The sequence below is a fragment of the Coenobita brevimanus genome, chromosome 26 (genome assembly GCF_032717465.1).
Source record: "Coenobita brevimanus isolate Jiangsu-jjx chromosome 26, ASM3271746v2, whole genome shotgun sequence".
In the NCBI taxonomy this organism is placed as follows: domain Eukaryota; kingdom Metazoa; phylum Arthropoda; class Malacostraca; order Decapoda; family Coenobitidae; genus Coenobita; species Coenobita brevimanus.
This window is the reverse complement of record NC_136979.1, coordinates 37277556-37303425: the sequence shown is the minus strand read 5'-3', so window position 1 is coordinate 37303425 and position 25870 is coordinate 37277556. Positions and strand designations below refer to the sequence as shown.

At 39.6% G+C, this 25870-nt stretch overlaps 1 protein-coding gene across 1 annotated transcript in view; it reads right to left on the bottom strand.

Annotated features, from left to right (window-relative positions):
- Sbf (SET domain binding factor) overlaps nucleotides 1-25870 on the bottom strand; it is a 219984-nt gene that overhangs the window by 161132 nt on the left and 32982 nt on the right. Inside the window, exons 3-10 of the mRNA XM_080268179.1 lie at nucleotides 25589-25744; nucleotides 13776-13961; nucleotides 13299-13412; nucleotides 13075-13180; nucleotides 11313-11439; nucleotides 10445-10559; nucleotides 4229-4342; nucleotides 1125-1319 (exon numbers count right to left, since the gene is read on the bottom strand). Of these exons, the coding sequence (XP_080124305.1) occupies nucleotides 1125-1319; nucleotides 4229-4342; nucleotides 10445-10559; nucleotides 11313-11439; nucleotides 13075-13180; nucleotides 13299-13412; nucleotides 13776-13961; nucleotides 25589-25744 (1113 nt within the window). The remainder of the gene's footprint in view (nucleotides 1-1124; nucleotides 1320-4228; nucleotides 4343-10444; nucleotides 10560-11312; nucleotides 11440-13074; nucleotides 13181-13298; nucleotides 13413-13775; nucleotides 13962-25588; nucleotides 25745-25870) is intronic.

The following is a 25870-nucleotide window of genomic DNA, read 5'->3' as shown; positions in this document are numbered from 1 at the left end:
AATTACTTCCCACGTACTTGTGGCAAATTGCACATGGCCACTCTCCCTCTTCTTTGACAGTACTGCCACCAACCCTAGATATCATCACTTTTGTTTTATCTGCATTTACTCTTATGCCCTTGCACCCCAAATCATCTCTCCACTTCCTAAATCTTTCCTCTGCCTCCCTTTCATTCTATGCAATCAACACCAAATCATCAGCATACAACATCTCTCACAGCAGTCCATTTCTGAAGTCACGTGAGAGGGCTTAACGTACCACGATAAACAAGGGACTGAAAACTGACCCCTGATGCACACCCACTTTCATGCAAAACTCATCACTCAAATCTCCATTCACTCTTACCTGGCTGCGAACACCCACACACATGGCCACAACCACCCTAACCAGCCACTCCTCCATCCCAAGCTTTCTCATTGCCCACTTCACCACCTCTCTAGGGACTCTGTCAATGGCCCTCTCCAAATCAACAAAAACAAAGTACAATTCCTTTTTCTTTCCTATATATAAAAATTATTGGCTGCTGGTACCTGTCATTTTGAAATGTCTAACTACCAGTTAAAATCATACAAAAAATTCTTTAACTGTTTTCTTTTAAGGAATTATATATAAAATCTTGCTTCTTCAATCATCTAACATATTCACCAACAATAATCATCCTAATTTTCGATGTTCATACATGGTGGAGAGATCCAATGTTGGGTGGCTCCTTGCAACACAAAGTCTGGGGCAGTGGAAATACCACTTCTATACACCAATAAAAAGAGGGGAGCTAGCAGCTTTTTATGAGATGACAGGATGTATTCACTGTCTCCTGTCCTCAGAGTACATTATTGTACTTTATACTACTCACTCTATGTATGAGAATGGTGCAACAAGTTTTCACTAGTTTCCAACTACACAATCTTACCTTGGCCAATCAGCAGCACTATTCTGTCTAAAGTGACATGTCAAAGACCTTATGAGAAACTCAGGAATAAATGGGGTGGGATACTGCAAGTTACTGATACAATACATTATCCGAGATTCTAACTTACACATCCAGACAGAATCAAGAAATCAACAATTTGATCATTCCCACTACCCTAAAATCAGAGAAAGTCTACTTTCAAACTGCCTTTACCTTATGAAATGTTATAACTGGCTTGGCGTGGATGCGAATAATTGTGAGACACGACCGGTACCCCTGAAGTAACTCTGCAAACATTCGCATGAAGACGGCTCGAATCTCCTTGTCCACCATGACATGTGGGGTTGCACGGATCCCAGCACTTGAAGGGAATGCATTATCTGCTGAGGCTAGATCTGGATGTAGCACCTATTGGATAACAAAACAAACATATGAGGAAAGAAAAAGATGGTGGTGAAAGTGTCAAACATAAATATCGTATTTCCGGCCACAAAAGGCGCGCTTTTTTTCCCAGAAAATTACCCTGCGCCTTACATGCTCAAGGTCAGGCTTTGGGTAGGCTTGGGCTACTGGCAAGTGGTAGTTTCAGTGCTGCGGTAGGCCTACCAGTACCGTAAACGAACTCCAAACACCTTCCTTACATTTCTTTAGAATGATTAGCAACTAAATGTTATAAATTACAAATATAGTTATACATGTGTAATTATAGCAGTAAATTACAAATACAGTTATTCAGTACATAATAAGCAAACCTGCGTCCACATCAGCTGTGTGCTGTTGTTTGTTTACATCTTTTCATATGAGGCGTCTCGTGGACAAGGGGCGAATGCACCACCCCCATCAAAAATGAGTTATGCATGTTTTCTGCTAGGTGGAAGCACTGAAAATCTCGTGGTGAAGAGCGTTTTCCGATTCCGACCTAGAATTCTAGGTTCAATCTCCCTTGTTTTGCACACGTGGAGGGGAGGAGGACGGCGGGGAGGGTCTGGGATTTCAGAGCGGTAGGGGCGAATGTCGGCAAGCGGCCCAGCCAATGGGCGAGTGGCTACCTCTGTCAGAGTTAAAGGGCCACCTCTCAGCCAATCAGACGTGCGCTAGCACCCCCGCTAATCATCTCGCCAAGCACGTGAGTGAAGCCTGGCTTTGTTTACACTCCGATGACGTCCTCGACTACTAACCATCAGCCCCCCCCCCCTCTTCATCTTGGTGTGCGGTTGGAGTTGTAAATAGTTGGTGAGTATTATAACTTCATTGTGTCAGTCATTAACAATATAATGGTTATCATAAACACAATAAAACAACCTGTTGCTGATAAGGAGATGAAAATTTTTAATTAATAATTATATGAAAAATATTAATTATAGGAATTTTTGGCTGAAATTTTCACAGTATCTTAGTTTCATTTACATCTAATACAGGAATGAATTTCAAGTTGATTGAACAATAATTACTATATGCTGAAAAAACACCATCTTTTTTTTTTTTTTTTTTTTTTACCCTGCCGTATAAATTTGCCTCTTCCAGAGGATTCTAATGATATATAATAACGTGCTATTCTGTAATATTCTATGTCTGTCACCTATACCTGAACTTTAAACGCTCATAACTCAAAAGTAAGAAAATGGCGCATTCGCCCCTTGTTCATGAGATGCCTCATATTTCCTCATGTTTTATACATTTTAATAAAAACTCACTGAGTTACAGTCATAAAATAAAATAAAATATCTGTTCGTACTATAAATATGATGTTTACTGTTCTGTGTTGATTGTGTATACTGGCAGTTCATTATAATAAAAGATGTATCGTAATTCAAACAAGTTTGAAGAAAAATAACAATAAAAACTATAGATATTTAAACAAACATATTTCAGTCACTGTGACAGCTTAATAAACTAAATATTCAGCAGTATTTTTTCGTTACCATAAGTTCTGATGACGACACAACTTGCAATGCCGTGTTTGTTTACAAGTGATCACGGTAATGGTGTGTACTGCTTAAGCAGTGATAATAGCTTTGTATTAGGGGTGGTAGTTGGTAGTGTCAGCAGTGGAGATTGATAATATTAATGGTGATGAATGATAATTTTAGTGTTGTTGGTTGATAGTGGTTAGAGTTAATAACGATGGCCAATACTGGTGATGGTGGAGGTCAGTGGTGATATTTGGTAGTGTTAAGGTAAGTACTGTAAATCAGCCTACCAAGATAGCTTACCAAAGGGTGTCAGTCTAAATTTTCATGATTTCTGTACATGAAAATTTTATAACCTGCACATGAATGGTTATGTAGTGATATGTAAATGGGCCAAGTGCCAAAAGCATGAGACATTCAGCTAGGGGGTCTGGGGTTAGCTGCATTTTTTTATTTTTCCCAGATTAGGCCTGCGAAAGTTGGGGTGCACCTTATATACCTAAAAATATGGTACGTACATGTACACACATCAGTATGCATGAGGTACACAGCAGAACCAGACCTCACATGGGAAGCAAGAGCCAAATAATTCTTCCCCATGTTAACCAAGTACTGTATTACGGTAATCAAGCCGGGATGTCTATTCTTTGCTGTGAGAGCAGTGCAAGTCAAACCTGTTGTTGCTTCATCCCAATCTGACTGGTTGAGAAGACCCATCGACCATAGGTAAGCAACTACTTCTGTGGAACTGTCCTAAAGGTAAGGTACAATGCATACATCATATTGGGAACTGGCGACCAATTCTGATACACAGTACCTCGCCAGACTGAACAAGGGTCCTTCCCAACAGTAAGGTGCAGGAAAATAGGATATGGTTTGGCTTCATGGTGGATGCTGCAGCTGCCCATCCAGGGTGCCCAGTGCAACCATAAATAGGGCTCTTGTCAGCTCCCATGTCAAAGCTGATGTACTGCACTGATTATGGTCTGTATTAATTCTGTATCAACCAACAGGGTGAACGCACATGCTAACATATGAAAGAATACCTTAACAGCACTCACTTTAAATGTTGATAATAACTTGAATTTTGAACTCCTGACAAAGAGGGTACACAGATGCGAGGGTGCCTGTGATAAAACTCCAATCGCTGTGGGCCACACAGGTGTGCTTGTGCGTGAGCACACACGTGCATGCACGCACGCACACACACACACACACACACACACACAAACTTGGTGTGGGACCCTGGTTTATGTGTATGCAAACCTCAGGGACTGAAGAAACCCAGGCACTTAAGATGGGTGTTCCCAGAGATCTCTGGCTGAGGTTATACTCAAGAAGGATCCTTTCTGTGAAAATGAGGTGCAAAAGGTCTGGAATAAATATATAATTGTGATATGCACTGACCTTAGAGAGTGCCGCATGAGTCTGGGACCAGTAAGGGTCAGGTAGGAGGGAAACTGTGAGACTCTCAGGCACACGAATGGCTCCCCCATCTAGGTCTGCCACAATCACATCCATCTGTCAATAGCAAGGAGACTTCTGAAACAATAGCTCTGTTTAATAAAAAAAACTAATATTATACAACTGTATTTATCCTCATCATTAATTCCTGTACCCTGCTTCCTTCTGGGAATCCCCAGACTGAGGGTGGCCAAGTTTCTACTACACTTTCAATCACTCCTCTGTCTCTTCCTTACTTATCAATAATACAAAGTTCTTTCTTCCATTTCATATATATTGTTGTAGGTAAACAAAAAAAAAATAATGTAAATATTTGGATAAAGGAAAAATGTAGAAGCTAACAGTTATATAATCATCATTCATAATCATCCTGTCCCAGTTCCCAATGGAATGAGAAAAGAAGGATCCAGAAATATGACAATGACAGTATTCATCCTAACCATATTTTCCATTTTCATACGGGATGGAGTAATCTAACCAAGGTTCTTTCAGCTAAAGGGGGATATGAATCAGTGAAAAAGGATGTAACAGGTTAAAATTATTTCTCCACAATAGGAAATATCTCATGATACAGGTCATATTCATGCCTTTCAATATTTTACCTTCTAATGCTTCATAACAACAAGAACCGAAATGGTCTAGTTCATAATTTGTATCAACGCTTCTCTTTATATTACCCATTACAAACATTTTATAACTCTCTTGGAAATGTTGCATAACTTTCATTCCTTCATCATTCATCATCCACTCCTCTGGCACCACATGAGGAGTGTAGGAGCCCAGGACTAGGCAAGTTGGTCCTGGCATTTAAGATGAGAGTGACCAGCCTCACTCATCTCTTAGTGGCATTATGTGAGCAATAAATCCCAACCATCCCTTGCATATAAACCTGCCCAGGCTCAATTCGATTAGAGTGCCTTAATCCCTACACGACAGTTGACATGTTATACCATCACGATTTGGGGCACGGAGCAGCGCCAGTTGACCTGTATAGCTTCAAGCGTCTTCTCACCACCCTTTGAACTCACGACCATTTTCTGTGACAACCATAGGGTAGGTAGGTACCCAAGGTAATCCAGTGACGCACAACTCAGTCTGTACACGGTACTGGTAGAGTGCAGAGTGATGTCTTCCTCATCCTCCTCGTCTGATTCTGCTCCCCCATGCACGGGGTCAATTGCACCACTGACCCCCCCGGAAGTTCTGCCCTTACTACCGGGGAAAGGGCTCAGTGACTGAGCACATGTGACAAATTGTAAATAGTAAACAGGTACAGTAAAATCTCACCAGAATGGACTAATTGGGGCCCAAGCCATTCCGGAAAAAGATACATATGGACTTCCCCCTGCTAAGATATTTTCATACATGAAAAGCATTATGGCCACAATCCTTCTTCACTCCACAGTTGCCTTCTAACTCGGGGCATTAACCCATCTACCTCTTAACTTTTCTTAAATGCCACTATAAATAATTTATTGGATAACACAGTACAATTTTAGTAAGGTTTAGACTCGATAAAGGCCATATGTAACACACACACAGGAAGATATTTTCATACATGAAGTGTCATAGCCACCATCCTGCTTCATCCCACCAGTTCCTTCTAACTAGTAGCATTATCCCTTTTGCCGCTTAGTTTTTTTTAAATGTCACTAAAAATAATATGTTGCATAACACAGAATAATTTTAGGAAGGTTTAGACTCTGTAACAGCCATATGTAACACACAAAATAAAATATTTTCATTCATGAAAAGCAACTTCTTCCTCAGCCTTTATCATTCTTTTTCTGTGCCTGCCCTCCTGTCTTCCTGTTTCTCCCACCTTTCCTGTCACTTCTTATTGCTTTTCTTTCCTTTACAGGTGGCTTTACATTGAGTGACAAGCCTAATGGTTTCCTGTAAGCCAAGAAACCATTTACAACGCTGGGTGGTAACCATATAACCAAACAATTACGTGCTCCCTACGTGTCATCAAGTGGGTTGGTGGAGGGTTAGTGCCCCTTCCTGTAAAACAAATAACTCAGAGTCAAATGGCCACCCCTAACGGGATTATGGCATCAGGCAATAGATAGATAGATAGAAAAGCATCATGGCCACCATCCTGCTTCACTTCCACCAGTTCCTTCTGACTAGTGGCAATATCCCATTTGCCTCAATTTTTTCTCAAATTCCACTGTAAATAACTTATTGCATAACACACTAAAATTTAAGCAAGGCCTGGACACAATAAAACTCACAAGTAATAAACAAAAATGTTTTCTTACGTAACCATTCCGACTTGAGGTGGGTGGGGACACTCACCATCCACTCACTCAATGTAGTGCTGCTCTCAGGTGTCTGCCCTTTCCTCTTCTCCATCCTTCTTTCCTTCCATCTTCTTCTGTCTTTCTTTCCTTCATTCCTTCCTCATCCTTCTGCCTACGGGTGACTTTACACTCCATCTTCTGTCTTTCTTTCCTTCATTCTTTCCTCCTCCTCCTGCTTGTGGGTGACCCTACTGTACACTGAGTGACAAGCCAAATGATTTTCTGTACACCAGGAAACCATTTACTACACTGAGTGGTAACCACATAGCCAAATTTTGGCGACTGGTGGTTTAGTGGGTAATTATTGTGCTCCAGTCAGATTGAGCCGGTGAAGGTTTATATCCAAGGGACGGTTGGGGTTTATTGCTCATGTAATGCCACTCAGGGATGAGTGAGGCTGGTCACTCTCATCTTAAATGTCAGGACTAACTTGCCTAGCCCCGGGCTGCTACGCTCCTCATGAGGCAACGTAGGATTGGATAATGAATGAATGAATGAACCATTCCGACTCACTTGGCTCACCCTGCTCTACCCCCCTACCTTGCTGGGTGTTTATCATCATTCAGTACCAGGTGAAGGATCCTTCAGAGCAAATCCTTCAAAATCATTACCCATTTTCTTCAGGGTCAACATCAAGGAACAGTGAATCATCCTCCTGATTCTCTTCATTGGCAGGAGCTGAATCATGGACAGGAATCAGAGGTGTAGCTTCTACCTTGCGTGCCGTGTGGTGTACATAATTCTAAGCATTTTTCAAATACTGCACTGTACACTTTATACACCTTAATTATTACGATCTTACAGACAGACATGTTCACTTTGTATATTTCACTTATCACTCGTCACCGTCAAGCAGTATATCAGGGAAATGATGTGGGGGGGGTGGAAATGACATGGGTTGACTGAGGCAGAGCATGGGTGACGCTGCCAGCCCGCCACCAACCGACTCACAAACACACAAACTACTAGCCATGTGATTAAGGCCTGATGTCTTAAACATATACAGTATGTTCACTCTCATCTTAAATGTCAGGACCAACTTGCCTAGCCCCGGGCTCCTACGCTTCTCATGGGGCAACGTAGGGTTGGATGGTGGATGGATGGATGAACATTAATATTAATGCAGACCAATTTTCTAATTTTTTTGCATTTAGAAAGTACTTTATTGGTATAACTTCATTATAAATACTTTTCAAATACTGTACTGTACACTTTATGCACCTTATTATTTACAATCCTACAAGCTAAAGATGTTCACTTTGTATATTTCACTTATCACTCGTCACCCTCGAGCAGTATATCAGGGACTTCCAGGGAAATGATGTGGGGGGAAATTATGTGTGTCAGACTGAGGCCAGAGCACAGGGGAACAATAGTGACACCGCCAGCCCACCACCAATCAACACATGAACACACAAACCCCACGGACAATATGGCCGCCCCGCCCTGAGGTTAGGCAGTCCGGACCGCTTCTAGCTTTTTTGGAGTTTTCCTGATGTATAAGAATTAATTACGGTTGGCTCCTTGACTCTGAAAAAAGCAAAATCCAGTCTACTGAAGTCCGTTGTAGTGAGGTCATACTGTATGCACAAGCGTTTCTTTTTATAAATAAATGAAATGTAAATTAAGTTGTATCTAGTAAGTGTTATGAAATACATGTTTTATACTGTACTAAGTGTTACAAGTGCACTGTAATGTTATGTTTATGGTTATTTGTGAAACAATGATTGGAAATACCTTGAGTAACCCTATCTGGTACAATGAAAGAAAACCATGAGTGCACAGGTGAGTAAGAAAATGACCTGGTTGGCTGTAAATAAATTTTTTCCCTTGTTACTCAGAAAACAATGGTGAATGTGTGAGAATTACGTATTTGTGATGTGAAGTACAAAAAATGTAAGTTGTGTATAACATCAGTAATTTTTTCACGAAGCCCCTGATTAGTACAAATTAGTCACAATTTCTGTACAAGTAATTACCTCGTACTCGACAATACTGTGTGAAACAGCCAGAGCATTTACTTCTCAAAGTGCAATTACCCATAATCATGATATCAAGTGCAAATATAAGTGCCGTAGTAGAGGGATTTTATTATAATTGATGCAAGAAGTGAGTACAGAATATCAAAGAGCTATTCTTTTCCTACACACCTATGGGGCATAGTGGTGCTGTGAAATGGGCGAAAAACCCTATGGGGAGGCACATGAACAGGATGATGACTCATCCTTACGATGGTGAGTATGGAAAAGTCAAAGAATGAGTGGAAAATTCCGGGAGGCTGGACAGTGTTACAATCACCACTCCAGTCAGTCCTGGCAACACTAGCCAGCGAGTCCAGGTCGCTGGCAATGGTGCACACATGGATAAGCCCACCAAAACATGGAAAACCAGTCATGTTTAACTTATCTTTACTCATCGACCTGGAGACGTGGGGATACTTTCATTTGAAAGAAGAAGAGTTGATGTGTCTTATATATCTTTAACATTTTTTCTAGCTATTGTAGTTTGGCAGATATTAGGGTTTGAAGTAAGGGTATTTCTTCCAAAATCACAGAAATCCCGTGGGGAGGAGTGGGCAATGTCGGAAAACCCCCGGCGTGTAGGGGTTAATTACCCAATAAATCAACAAATGCTGTAATTTAGTTATATGGTTACTACCTTGTGTTGTAAATGGTTTCCTGGTGTACAAGAACCACTGGCTGTCACTCAGTGTAGAGTCACCCATTAATTCAGATAATTCCAAGTTCAAAACTCACACACACTTCTATTACCAGGAGGTGCATCAACAATTATTACAATCACCTCTCTCCATTCAAACTTAAATTTTTCATCTATGCAATCTGAGAAAGTGCATACATTTCTCACTTTCATTCATCAACAAATATATTCCATCTCTAACATCTTTCATCTGTGTCCATGTCTGACCATCAACACAACAAATCATTTACATCAAACAATTTTCAGCCATATTTTTAGATGACTCTGGAAATTTCACAGCACTTCCTTCTCAATGATTATTTGCAGAACACACCTTAATAATCCTCTTATATGTTACTGATACAAACTGTGTCAATAATATACAAGTACCGGTATACATACAAGAGAATGTACACACACAAAACAAACTGCTAGGGAAGACACTACGAAGTCTCCTCTGACAGCTACAAAATGGGCATCAATCACTTTATTCAACATGGTCTCATCTGTTTATAACATTTTTCCTTGAATACATTCACCAAATCCATTTCCTTACTTTCCTAACAGCTACAAATATTGGCATTCTTACCTTTAAATTTGAATATAAATGAATCCATCCATCAATTCATCATCCAATCCTGTCATCTCATGGGAAGCATAGGAGACCGGGGCTAGACAAGTTGGTCCTGACATTTAAGACGAAAGTGACCAGCCTAACTCATCCCTGGGTGGCATTATGTGAGCATTAAACCCCAACCACCCCTTGGATATAAACCTACACAGGCTCGATCCGATTGTAGCACCTCAATTACCCACTAAACCAACAGGTGCCATAATTTGGTTATAAGGTTACTACCCAGCATAGTAAATGGTTTCCTGGTGTACAGGAAACCATTTGGCTTGTCCCTCAGTGTAGAGTCACCTACAGGCAGAAGGAAGAGGAAAGAATGAAGGAAAGAAAGACAAAGGAGAGAGTGTAAAGTTACCCTTGGGCAGAAGAAAGAAGAAAGAATGAAGGAAAGAAAGACAGAAAGGGAAGGATGGAGGAGAGGAAAGGGCAGACACCCAAAGTAGCATTACATCAAGTGAGTGGATGGTGAGTGCCCCCACCTACAAATTAATCAGATAATTGATAAAACTTTCACAAAAATCATACCAGCTCTGAGATCTCTGGCTGGAGTCTAGAGTGGACTCCCATGATAAATGGAGTCGGGGTTGACAGCACCTCCACTAATGATGCGGGTAAGATTGGGATGTAAACATGAGAGTATCTGTGGAAGAGGTATAAATGAGTAACTTGTCATCTTGACCTTTACAATTTAAGTGCACCTCTTCTTCTACTCGTACTACAATCTGATGCTTTTGTTCAGCTACAGGGAAATTGACAGGAACGATTAGATACAGCCTTCATTTGCCCCTTCACTCCCAGGAATCTCCTCTAAATTGAATAAAATTAACTGGTAATGGTGAAAATAAATATTCTAAAAATGTAACTGAACTGAAGGGGTCTTAATAATGAAATGCTTCATTCTATTTAGTCTGAAAAATGGTCAGTAACTTCAAATTTTATACTCAACAAAGCCCCCCCCACACACACACACACACACACACACAAAAAAAGCTACAGTACACTACACCACAGACCTAAGCACTCGGTTAACCAAGCTCATATTTCAACAAGAACTTATTAATGGAAATAAGAAACACATATGTATAACAGCATATTTCCCTTTTTTTTTTTTTTTATGGACTTAATTCTGACCACATCATACAAATATTTTATTATGGACCTAATTCTGACCACACAATACAAATGCAGCACAATTAAAATCATCCCATGCACTTCAATCGTTGGAATAATGATACTTTTCACGTTCTGTCTGACCAAAGATGTGTTATGCAGCATGTAAATACAAAAACAAAAACTCTGATGGTGGGAGTTCACAATTCATCAGATTCCAGTTTTCAGAAGCTAGCATTTCAAACTGGAAGTCCAACTGTATGAAAAGTCATCAAAAACTCACTTGAATGGATAAAGAAGGGCCTCAAGGGCATGACAAGACTCAGTGAGGCGGCAGTAAGACTGGCTGTGGAAGAGTATTTTGTGTTCTGTCAGTGCTGCACAGAACAGCTCCAGCACATTCTTGATCCCTGCAATGCAGAAATGCAAAATTATGTGAGCAAAGACAACAGTATTTAACTAAGAATCCATTATCCCCCCCCTGCACACAGAAAAAAAATAAACAATAATAATAATAATAATAATAATAATAATAATAACAATCTATCTATCTATCTATTGCCAGATGTCATAATCCCATAAGAGGTGGCCATTTGACTTTGAGTTCTTTGTTTTACAGGGAGGGGCACTAACCCTCCACCAACCCACTTGTTGACACATAGGGAGCTCATATGGTTTGGTTATATGGTTACCACCCAGCATTGTAAATGGTTTCTTGGCTTACAGGAAACCATTTGGCTTGTCACTCAATGTAAAGCCACCTGTAAAGGAAAGAAAAGTGATAAGAAGTGACAGGAAAGACTGGAGAAATAGGAAGAGAGGAGGGCAGGCACAGAAAAAGAATGACAAAGGCTAAGGAAGAAGTAGGCAGCACTACATCAAGTGAGTGGATGATGGTCACCACCACCTACCACTAATAATAATAATAATAATAATAATAAAGGCACAAAACACAAAAGAGAAAAATCTGACATCTAAACTTGTTCTGACAAAAAGGAATATCATGAACTTACTACAATAAACTTATTGGTCATAGTAAAATACAGTAATACTTCGATATGTGATACCCCTAGATACGATACCCCAGCTTAACGATGGGGGTAGAAATACCACCATACCTCGTCTAAAGATGGCCAAACTATGGTCTAACGATGGGTTTAGATTTTTTTTTACTGATTTTGATATTTCAGTCTAAAACTGTGCGTTCAGGCTGATTTATAAACTGTTTTTAAACTTAGATTAATGTGTTTTAGCCGTATGTGGGGTGAACATTGTCATTCTGGGGTACAACTTACTAAGCCTGATTTTTTCCAGACTTATATTTGAAGATTTTCAGATTGTACTTGTTGGTTTTAGTGAGTTATTAACAGGCATTAGGTTTAGGTTAGCTTCCTTTACAGCTGTTAAGCCATTAAGATTGGCTTTAAACTTGTTTTTGGGCTCATTTGGGTAGGTTTGGGGCTTTATTTGATGGGAAACCAAAGGCTGGTAAACGCCCCACATTACATGTTAAAAGTTCCCCGATAAACAATACTTCCCCTAACGATGGGGTTTTACCTAACCAATTACATCGTTAAACCGGGGTATCTTGTACTACAAAACACAAAATGATTGGTGTTATGAAATACCTTTGGGTAATAAAGAGGTAGACAAGTCCTAAAAAACAATCACATAAATAATGTGACAGCCAACCCCATATTACTCCCTATGAGGTGCAGAGGCCTTTCTGGCTAGGTTAGTGTGGTTCACATTCATGGCATTACATGATAAAAACAAGTCTAGTCATATCTTGGGGACCAAACATATGCAAGGCTGTCATTCCAATTAGGGCATTCTAACCATTAGACCATCATATAGTCTTATAGGCTAAATATGAGAGCACTGACATGACATAAAAAAAAAAAAAAAAACAGAGTGAACGGAATCCACACACTGCTCAGAGCACAAAGAAAAAAACAAATACCATGAATAAAGTACAGTACAGCACCACAGTAAGACAAGTGAGAGACTGCTCTTAGGAATGAAGTGCCCAGTGCAAAACTAACCTAGCTGGTTGAAAAGGCTGAGGACAGTGGTGCCAGTGACAGGGAGGGTGGGGGAGGCTGGAGGCTGTAGTGCTTGTTTATCTCCTGCACCAATACTGAACCGCACCTGAGGAAACATCATGAAATGGACTAAAAAGATCAAGAGATTGAAGTATACATTGACATCACACCATTAATAATATCCTGACAGTAATTTTCAGTACATCACAACACATGGTACCCACCTGGAGTCCACCGGGAGGAGGAACCTGTACATATCCAACTATGTTGCCTATAAGCGTTTCCATGCTCACCCCCAGCCCCTCCATGTACACTGCATACACAATGCCCATACAATTCTGTGGGTGCAACAAGAGATAGCTGTTATCCAAACTACACCAGCTTTAATCCCTATACTGCCACAGTATCATTTTATGGTACATGTTTCATACCTGCAGATATAATCACCAGTATCTTAATGAAGGTTTTCACATAGAACTTTTCAAATATACAAAGAGAATTTCCTCTTTAAACTACATCAATGTTCCAGAGCAAACATATATATATCACAAAACTTCACAACAAGACGAAACCAAGGACAAAACAAGGATCACTCATTCCAATATAAAAACAAGAACTATATCAACAAAGAACAGTATAGCACTAAAGTTTCCCTTCAGTGCGGACAACATCCTATGCTGAAGTGGAATACAATCACTCACCCTAAATGTCTCAAAGTAGTCAAGGTGAGAGACGAGGACGAGACACTTTGGTGCATACATGATGGAGTGATGGGTGATGATATGAACAGGAGGTGACATCCCACTCCCCCGTATCCCCCCTGTTCCCCCACCTGCTCCAGCACTGCTCCCACCTCTCCCACCACCCAGGTCCAATCCATCGTCTTCCTATAATATGAAATACTGAATATATACGGGATATAAGGGGATTAAATTCTCCATCACCAGCATATACCTGTCTGAAGCGAAATTTCAAATTAAACAATGTTAAATACGAAGATAACCTTAAAAAAACTGAAAGAATTGCTGCATTACAACTAGTGTTTATGATACTCAATTATTAATAGTGGATAGCTAATAAAAAAATGCAACTGATTCTATGGAGATAACCACCTTCACACTGTGACAGAACCCCCAGACACCTAATGCTTAGCAGTTTTTGAAGCATTCAGCTATATGCAGCAAATGCTTTTCTATTTATTTATTTTTATAATTTTTGCAGGAACAATTACTGAACACAAAAAGGGGTTCTAAATAATTTCCATGTGAATCTCCATATACAGTACTGCTGTTTGGTACCTCATCCATTTACTTCCATCCTTAATAAGTTCCTTAGCTGTCTTAAACCTCTCAGGAACCATAAGTCTGCAATAGTTTTTGGGACATGAACATAGTGGAGAACCCAGCTATAGGGTCATCCCATCATGAGAAACCTTACATTCGGAGATAAGTTACTGAAGGACTCAGTTATATTTGTAAATGTATGCAATATAAACAAATGGTTTTTGCAAGCTATACTGTACTGTATATCCAACACTTTGCCCTACATCATACCACAGTAGGATTGTTTATATGTTTTAATTTGGATGTTATATACGACAGATTTTCAAAAAACTGCGTGAGGAACGTTACCGCAATAATAGCCCCTCTTGTAGCTGGCATAATAATTTCAGTAAGTCTGCGATCTGACTGGTTCAATCAAGAAGTGCTTCATATCAAATATACGACAACATATAAGGATCACAATCATACCCAGCAAATTTGATTAATCCTAAAAACTGTTGTGCTGGTACGGAAAATGTGGCCGTCACACATTCCTGGAAATGTGAGAAATGTTACTTGTGAGACTTTTACTGAAATATGATTATATTGTACAATCTACTCTTATTACAGGTACGGTCATCGTAAGTATCACAGACATAAACAAAACAAGTACTGATGTGAAAGTTAAATTATAAACCAGAAAGTGGCTGGTGGGGATGCTCACCATCCACTCACTATACAGTATGTAGTGCTGCACCCTGAAAGTGCTATGACCACAAGAAAAGCATTTATTCCAAGGGAGAATGCAAAATTGTTGGATGAAGTGGGGCGCGGTATGGGAGCTTAAATGAGTCGGGTGTGTTTACTATGTGCATACAGGCATACCTCAATATACAATACCCCTAGATGCGATGCCCTGGCTTAACAATGGGGATAGAAATACCATCATAGCCCGCCTAACAATGACCAAACCCTGGTTAAACGACAGGTTTTGATTTTTTGTACTGATTTTGATTATATTTTAGACTAAAATTGCATGTTTAGGTTGATTTATAAACTGTTTTTAGCCTTAGATTCATGTGTTTTAGCCACAGGTGGAGTGAACATTGTCATTTTGGGGTACAGTTTATTAAGCCTGATTTTTTCCAGACTTACATTTGGCAATTTTCAGATTCTATTTGTTGGTTTTAGTGAGTTATTTACAGGTGTTAGGCTTAGGATTGCTTCCTTTACAGTTGTTAGGTAATTTAGATTGGCTTTAAACTTGTTTTGGGGGTTATTTGAGTGGGTTTTGGACATGGCTGGGGGAAACCCAAGGCTGAAAAACACATCTTATTACTTTACATGTTAAAACTACCCCGATATATGATACCCTGCCTAACGATGGGTTTTACCTAACCAATTACATCATTAAACCAGGGTATTAATGTAGTTTTTTTGCTGGAAGAAAAAGCTAATGATGAAGGAGCAGTAAAATTCATGTTTTTGGCTTTAGTGAAATGAATGTGAAAAAAAGGCTTTGTGCCCAAACTTTGTTATGAACTTACAGTCTCTGATCGAGAAAATTCGGCTCTTACGGTGTGTGAAGACACTACATGCTGACGTACATAATTAGGAAAGACAATTATGTGAGTTCAGTTCTTGTGACTTATACTGTCATACAAATATACTGCTTGGCTGACTTGTTTATTATTCACGATTACTGCATTCGAGTCTATCTGAGAAGCGAGATGTACGCCATCACTCCATGCCAACGACCTCAGTGCGTGTACAGTTTTTTCTTTTCCCTTTATTGTTGATGACTAATGGTTTTCAAAAACAGCTTCATTGCATTTATATATATATTTTTTTAATGAGTGCAGAATGTGATTCCTAGCAAAATATGTGTGATGCTGGGCGGCCATTATTCACATATTGATTAGGTCAAAAGTTTTTGATTGATTGGTAATGAGGACTTTCATGAGGCTTAGTGGCAATCTTTGGTGGTTAAACTTTTTATGGGGAGTATTTTGGGGCAAAACTAATGGTTAGGTTAGGATGGAATGCACTGATGTGTCCAGTTGATGAGACTGTATGTAAACACATTGTCTTGGGTGTCTGAAAGCAGACATATTTGTAATAATCTATTTTTTTAAAATATATTTTTAACAAAAAATATGGGGCTCCTAAAATCTAACCCCTATTTTACATGTAAATATATGTCACGTTCTAGCGTGAAATTGATTTTGCATGAGGTTCTGCATAACCTATCTCATGTTGTATGAAGACTGTACTGTATTACTGAACCTGTAACTAACATGTATATAAATTATGTACATGTATGTAAATTATGTACACCCTCCCCTGTAACCCACCCAAGTTTGATGCATTTACTGCTGAAGCTTAATTTTTGGTGAATATTTTGGCCAAAATGACACAAATTGTGTCATCAGTTACTCTTCAGCACGGCACTGATATGACGCAAGTTGCGTCATTGTTCCCAGGAGGGTAAACTTACCTCACTCCCTAACACACTTATTTACTATATCTATCCACTATCTCCCTTGCTTACCACACCTCCTCCCATCTTCAAACTCACTCACTCTCTCTCACACACACACACACACATACACACATACACACACACACAAAGCTTATCTATATCCATTCACTCCATATACATAAACAATCTGATCACTGTACATTACATAACTTTATTAACAAACATCCTCATTCCAAATCTTTACTAAATCTCTGTTTCGTATCCCATCAGCTCTATGCAACCCTGAAACGCATATAATTATTAACTATCTCAAGCTCCTTTGATGCACTTTCAGCTCAACAAAACTGTCTGGTGCTAGCTGAAATATTAGAATACTGTGTCAGAGTTCACTGGACCACAACTGGCTTAATCATGATAGTACAGAATTAACTCTCTCAACCTCCTATCATACTCTCAGCTAAATAGATAATCAATAATCAGGCTCCTACGCTCCTCATGGGGCAATGTAGGACTGGATGATGGATGGATGGATGGATTTCATTGAATACTTTAGGTTCTTTAACAACAGCATCACTTTAATTAACATTTTTGGTGCTAACCAACCAGTCTGATTCAAGCAAGGAAAAACTTCTTATATTTAGGGGATTAATAAGGGTAGGAGGTGGATGGTTGCCAGTGTCCCTGGGAGATAAAGCTATGGAAATAGTGCGAAGCCAAAAGCCTGGTTGCTGGCCTTGCGCAACGATTCCAGTCGATGCTCTAGGTAACACCACATGTACAGTTGGCCTAAGAAGTGACAGAAGAGTATCCAGAAGATTTCAGCCAGTGATAATGCACATACTCATCCTTATATCTTTACAAGGCGAAACCTATAATGTAAAACTGTTACAGAAAACAATAAGTATATGCTAGAGTACTGATGTAGAAAGCAGGTCATTAGTTACGATAATAGGAAATCCTTATCGAAACTAACTGAAATATCAGAACTATCACCCTGGGACATTCAGGAAAAATTTGCGGAGTTCAAATCTAGTATGGAATATTTTATTAGTAGCGCAAGACTGAAAAGAAAAGAGCTTCAAAACACATTTTAAATGGGTCACTATTACTGTATTTTTAAAATAATTTCCATTACATCACCAAGGGATAATTTGATGTCAATTATTTCCATTTCTGTTTTCTCCATAGATGACGACAGAAAGGGGGAAAACAGCGTAAGTAATAGTCACGGTGCGCGACTCTGAGGTTGCTATTATTGTGCCCTGGCAACCTACCATTCAAAAGTGCGTCTGATTTTGTGTATAATATGATATGCATGTGATTCGTGTATAATATGGTCATGTATAATAATATTCGGGTATGATATATTCGTGCATAATAATACGATTCGTATACAGGTAACTCGCACGGAACACGATCTCACGGAACGCGCTCGCAATTATACGCGGTAAGGGCTGGGATATATATAAGACAATGTAAGATTAAAAAACCATCATGAAAACTACAAATTAACGCAGGAGAGGCCTTTGAAAGATCAAATCCTCGAACGTCACCGCAGCGCGCGGTTTGTTTTGATTACGTGACGATCTAGGCGGGAAATTATTCAGTGAGTGAGACATTCCCAAGTACAGCAGCACAGTATTTGTAAGTTAAATATTTACAGTACTGTACTGTTCTGGTAAGTTTATGTGCAACTTAAAGTACTATTAAATAACGTTAAAGCAAGAAATAAAGTCTTATAACCAGTTTACCTGATAGGCGTCAGAATATTGCCTTTTTTATTTGTTCGTTTTTTCCACAGTGCTGTTCAGTATTTGTAAGTTAAATATTTACTGTTCTCGTATGTACTGTACTTGTAAGCACTTAAATAAAGTTAAATAATTAAATAAAGCCTTGTAACCAGTTAACCCGAATTATATGATTACCCATGATCGGCGTCGGAATATTGCCTTTTTTGTTTGTTCGTTAAACTCTTACCGTACTGCTTTTCTACAGTACTGTATTTGTAAGTAAAATATTTACTGTTCTGGTATGTACTTGTAAGCAATTAAAGCATTAAATAAAGCCTTGTAACCAGTTAACCTGATTTATATGATTACCCATGATCGGCGTCGGAATATTGCCTTTTTTGTTTGTTCGTTAAAGACTTATAATAAGAGAAAAATACATTTTTGTCTTGGTATCTTTACCTATTTGCTCAGGTTTGCTGTAATGGTTTGCAACTTGTAGAAAACTGTGAAAACTTTCGGGAAGTGAACGAAAATCTGGGACATGACCTTGACTTCACCGTCTCATGTATCATCTGTCAGTTGACCACCGGCTATCGTGATGAGTGGATGTACGATTTTTTCGCCATGCCTAACCACACATAGTTACACCCATTATCTCGACCCAGACAGAAAATACAACCTTTTTCCTCTCTTGCAAAACATAAACAACCACCCTGTTTACGAGACAGCAATATATATTGCGAAAATAACAAGGTAAAATGATAAAGATGAACGTAAAATGATTGAGAAAGATGAACATGTTATGACGGAAGAAGTACGTTTTCCCCGTCTGTAAACGTATTTATTTCTGCTTTGTATCTGTATTCGTAATAATTAGACTTATTGTTAGTTCTGAAACTGCATTACGATTCTATTTCTAGCCATTCTCGTGGTGTGGGAGCTGGAAGTTGTGACACAACTTCCTTATTGCTAATCGGACTGACCCTCCACTTTATTCTCACGTGGCAGAGTCTAGCCTTGGAGGACGTGCAGTTTTCTCATTTAGGACTGAAAATTCAACTCTTTCGCTCCCTTTTCCAAGCATGGGCACAACGATAACGTAAAAAATAACTCGAAACTACCATAAATATATATCAAAAAGGTGAAAATGTATTCATAACATTTTTTTTTTTTTTCAGCCATTCCTAACAGATTATGTACTGAAATCATTCGATATCACAGTAATGCATTTCTAAGTTAAATATGTACTGTTCTGGTATGTACTTGTAAGTTAAAGCACTGGTACCAGTTAACCTAATTTATTACCTATGATCGGCGTCGGAATGTTTCCTTGTGTTTACGTACAGTATTTGTGTGTTGAAGTTTTGCTATGGAGTACTGTATTTGTGAGTTATAACATTAAATAAACCTTCTAACTACTTAAAGTGCTTTCTAGTGACAGATAACAGCAAAATAACACATTTGGGGGGTCTAGGGAGCAAAATACGGAGTAGTTTAAATATACGCGATTTCGCACCTAACACGGCACGGTAGGAACGAAACCCTCGTGTTCCGTGCGAGTTACCTGTATAACATGATACGACATCGGATGAACTTTTGAATGGTAAGTTGCCTGGGTACGATAATGACAACCTCAGAGTTGTGTGCTGCGACTATAGTGGGCTACCGATATTTTAAATGGTTTGATCAACGTGCACGAATGGCGACAATTTTTACTCAAAGACGTGCAGTTATTAAACTGCATTTGGCCAGTGGTCCATTGAGAAAAATCTCTGGAAGATTTAACAAGCCAGAAGACTATCAATGAATGAAATACAGTATAAAGAGAGTACCTCGAAACTTTGCCGAGAGTTGGAGCTCCTTGGAGAATACAGACTGTGTCATAGCCTAGTATCCTCAGATCATAAACAACTGGCATGCTCATAAACAAATCATTGAGTTCAAAATGTCAAAATCAGCATTTCCAGTTAAGAAGATCAGCAGTTTATATAACCCGTTAACTGTGCATGGCAGTTTTTTGGAGGTGTCCCTGGTGTGCAGACATAGGGGTAAAAATGAAATTTCACAAAGGCCAAATTTTGTCTTAGGAACTGAGAGAACACATGCCAAAGTATATAATAACGAAATATTAGCTCAATATTTACCTTGGTAAAGCCATGGATGAACATCGAAGTGTCTGATTCCCTATTGGAATGTATGGTTTTCATTTTCTTATTCTTTTTCAGTTTCGGTTTTGAAGGCTCAAACATGCTTGCATGGGTCGGCCTTGGTAACCATGATACTATATTCGAAATTCACCTGCACAGCCAGGGCTGTATTGAGCAGTTACATTCGGAACAGCCAAGGCTGTATACAGCAGTTAACGAGTTAAAAAGAAAGATATTACAGATGAAAAGACAGAGCAAAATGTTTGTGCTCTTGCACTGCAAGAACTTAACAACTCACGTTTGGGTCCTCTTTATTGCCTAGTGTAAGAGAAAAGGGTAAAGTCTGCCATACCTTCTTAAAACTGAAAATAATTTAGCATCAACTGGGGATAAAGTACTGGTATACCCCAGTTTAACGATGTAATTGGTTATGTAAAAACCCATCGTTAGGCAGGGTATCATATATCGGGGTATATTTAACATGTAACGTACTGGGATTCGTTTTTCAGCCTTGGGTTTCCCCCCCAACCAAGTCCAAAACCCACCCAAATGAGCCCAAAAACAAGTTTAAAGCCAAACTAAATGGCCCAACAGCTGCAAAAGAAGTTAACCTAAGACTAACACCTGTAAATAACTCACTAAAACCAACAAATAACACATGAAAATCGTCAAGTATGTCTGGAAAAAAATCAAGCTTAGTAAACTGTACCCCAAAATGACAATGTTTACCCCACATATGGCTAAAACACATTAATTTAAGTCTAAAACAGTTTATAAATTAGCCTAAACACACAATTTTGGTCTAAAATATCATCAAAATTGGTTTTAAAAAATCAAAACCCATCATTAAACCGGGGTTTGGCCATCATTAGGCAGGGTATGGTGGTATTTCTACCCCCATCGATAAGCTGGGGTATCACATCTAGGGATATCATATATTGAGGTATACTTGTAGTTATCATTATCATAAGTGAGGGGAGAACAGGGAATAAAAGGCAGAATGGTCTTGCTGCTACCACAAGTAGGGTATCACTGCTAAGAATAATTTCACTGTTGTGGCATCCATGCTGACATATCAACACCATAACATCTGAAAATAGGGTAGTGTATTGCAGTCACAAGAATTTTCCTTAACTGCTCTTCAAAACTGAAGCGTTTGTATTTGAAATCCTGGGAAGCAAATACATCAGTACCACCAAGTTATACCGCACGCCGTGCGCGGAATAATACATTACATGTTGATTCAAATCAGGAAACGTACCTAAGTGTTATCTTCTAATATATCAGTGCCCCATGTTATTAATTTTACATAATTCTCAGCATGATAAAATACAGTAAACCCTCTATATAACAAACTAATTGGGGGGAGGAGTGGGTCGCTATACCCAGATGTTCGATATTTACAAGGGGTCAGTATTTCCGAGGGATTATCGAACTCAGTTTCCTATACAAGGGGAGTCATTCGGTCCTACGTGCTCAAACCTAACCTAACCTAACTCTATGAAGTTTTACATGGATAATTCAATGGTTAATGAAGTTGTACATGTAAATACAATACTGTATGAAGTCTATCTATCTATCTATTGCCAGACACCTCAATCCCGTTTGGGGTGGCCACAAACAAATCGCCTCCAAGTCGCCCTGTCCCCCGCCATTTCACTGCCCTGCTCCTAACTCACACCCCCCTCTCTCATATACCTCTCCACCCCATCCCTCCATCTCATCCTCAGCCTCCCCCTCCCTCTTCCCCCCTCCACCTCACTCACATACACTCTCTTCGTCAGTCTTTCACCCTCCATCCTCTCCACATGGCCAAACCACCTCAGTGTGTTCCTCATAACGCTTCCTATCACATCCACATCCACACCACAATGCTCCTTTATATCCTCATTCATCAGCCTGTCTCTCCACGTGACTCCACAGGCTCCTCTTAAATAACTCATTTCCACTGCTCTCACTCTTGACTTGTGTCCTTCCAACAATGTCTAAGCTTCACTTCCGTACGTTACAGTTGGTATCACAATACTGTCATGTAGTAACTTTTTCACTTCCATGCTCACTTCCCTGTTTCTTATCACTGCTTTCAAGGAACCAGCAACCTTTCTTCCCTGCTGTACCCTTTCAAGCACTTCACCCTCCAAACCTCCATCCTTACTCATCACACTACCCAAATACTTAAACGTACTCACATTTTCCAATTCCTCACCATCTAACCTCGCTGTACATTCACTAACTTCACCTCTCTCAAAGACCATCACTTTACTCTTCCCTACATTCACCTTTAGGTTCCGTTTCTTACACACTCTCTCAAACTCATCCACCAAGCCTTGCAGCTCCCCTTCATCTTCACTCAACAACACAGTATCATCTGCAAACAACAGTACAGGGAGTTTCCAAACACTATCCTCTCTCACCAGGGCCACTCCAACATCCACTACCCTACCATGTACCTCTTTTATTACCCCATCCATGTACAGATTGAACAACCATGGAGACATGACACATCCCTGTTTCAAACCAACTTTCAAAGAGAAAAATTCACTTAGTTCATCATCCACACGCACTGCAGCCTTCGCACCATCGTACATACTCTTCACAGCAATCAACAACTTCCCATCTACTCCATATATTCTTAACACTTTCCACAATCCTTGTCTATCCACCCTGTCATATGCTTTCTCCAAATCCATGAAAGCCGCATACAACTTCTTTCCCTTCTCTAGAAACTTTTCCACTACATATAAATAAAATACTGTACCTATAATAAGAATACAATGTACTGTAATGTAGTACTGTTACAGTACGCTTACTGTGCTTGGAAGGAATGTTGTTGAAGTACACTTACTGTGCCAGAAAGGGATGATGTTGTCACCATGGGCTGATTCCTGAACTTCCCCCTCATTTAGTGAACTTTGTTCGCAAAATCCAGGGGAAGTTTGGTCGCGATTTGGCCATTCGTTTTATCCAAAATTCGCAATACCGGAGTTCGCTACATCGAGGGTTTATTGTACATATTTTATTTGACATGACGTGATGAAGGCACAGAATTTTTACTTTATATTCACTAAGTTTTCATTGAACGTATGGCAGCACAGAGTGACCAAAGCAATCTGAAACTCTGCCAGCACTTCTTTGGGCTACTGTACCATTTACCCATTTACAATCTATTCCCCTGGGTAGGTTGGACTCAACAGCCCTGGACAGTAGCTGGCCAAGAAGGAAAATTCAACATTCAACCCAAGGTCCTAGGTAAGGACTGGTGACAACAAAGACAGTAAAAAAAAAAAAAAAAAAAAAAAAAAAAATGTCCAAGAGGTCCACAGCTACATAGTACTTTGTTACTTTGTACACGTATTGCTGCTAGCTGCCAGGAATGTTTAAAAGAGAGAGAGAGAGAGAGAGAGAGAGAGAGAGAGAGATTATATACACATGCTTGGCTAAAGTTTTCAATAACGTAACAGGCAACCCCTTCCATTTAAAAAAGTGTCCTAAAGTGAATATGCAGTATTCATCCACAAATACCTACTGGTATCTCATTAGTCAGACACCTTACTCCTGAGCAAGCTGCCTTCATGACACCCTGTCCCCTGTCATTTTGCTGCCCTCTCCCCAACTTATATCCCTCTTCTCATATACCTCTCCAACCCATCCCTCCTCATCCTCAGTCTCCCCCCCCCCCTTCCACCTCACTCACACATATTCGCCTACTCAATCTTTCACTCTATATCCTCTCCACATGGCCAAACCATCTCAATGTATTTCTCCTTGTATTTCTCCTAACACTTTCTGTCACATCCACATTAACACCACAATGCTCCTTCATTTGTCAGTCTGTCTCTCCATATACTGTAACTCCACATGCTCCTCTCAGATAACTCATTGCCACTTCTCTCACTCTTGACTTGTGTACTTTCAACAAGGTACAAGCTTTGCCCCCATATGCTAGAGTGGGTATCACAACTGTCATGCAATGACTTTTTTTACTTCCATGCTCACTTCCCTATATATTATCACTGCTTCCAATAAACCAGCAACCTTTCTTCCCTGATGTACCCTTTCAAGCACTTCATCCTCTAAACTTCCATCCTTATTCATCACACTATCCAAGTACTTAAATGCACTCACATTTTCCATTTCCTCACTATCCAGCCTCACGGTGCATTCAGTGACTTCATTTCTCTCGAAGACCACAACTTTACCCTTCCCTAAATTCACTTTTAGACTCTGTTCCTTAAATATTCTTCCAAACTCATTCACCAAGCCTTGCAGTTTCCCTTCGTCTTCACATAACAATACAGTATCATCTGCAAACAGAAAAGGAAGTTTCCAAATGCTGCCCTCACTCATTAGGGCCACTCCAACATCCACTGCCCTACCTTGCATCTCTTTTATAACTCCATTCATATACAACCTTGGAGATATGACACATCCTTGTTTCAGATTGAAAAATTCACTCAGTTCACCATCCACATGAACTGCAGCCCTAGCAACCCCATACATACTCTTCATGGCATTCAATAGCTTCCCATTTACTCCACATACCAGTATTTTTAATATTTTCCATGTTCCTTGCCTATCCACTCTGTCATATGCTTTCTCCAAATCCATGAAGGCAGCATGGAAATTATTTCCCTTCTCTACAAACTTTTCCACTGAACACCTTAGCATGAATATCAGATATACACCTCTTCCCTTCTTGAAACCTCCCTGATCTTCTACTGATTGCTCTGTTATTTCCCTAACTCTGTTAATAAGTATCCTTCCAAATAACTTTCCCTACTACAGAAAGAAGATAAATGCCTCTATGATTACCACACACAGAGATTTCAAGAATAAAATTGTAAAATACATCACTGGATTAAAGTGGCTAACAATCCTAGTCTTCCAACTAACTTCATCAGTGGGCTTGCTTGGTGTGATAGAGACAGCTTCGTTGAAGCAGAGGACAGCACAGTAGTGGCGGTTGGCATCAATATCTGTCAGCACCGACACAAAGTACTGGGGCTCCTGACGGGCTGTTGACAATGCCCAACCCTGGGGCTGACAAAACTGTTAAGTGGGAAAAAGAATATTAAGTAACTCACTGACTGACAGAAATTTATATAAAAGGTGCTAACCAAAAGTTCCCGAAATTTGAAAGCAGGGCGGAAGCCATTTTTTTTGTATGTATGTGTG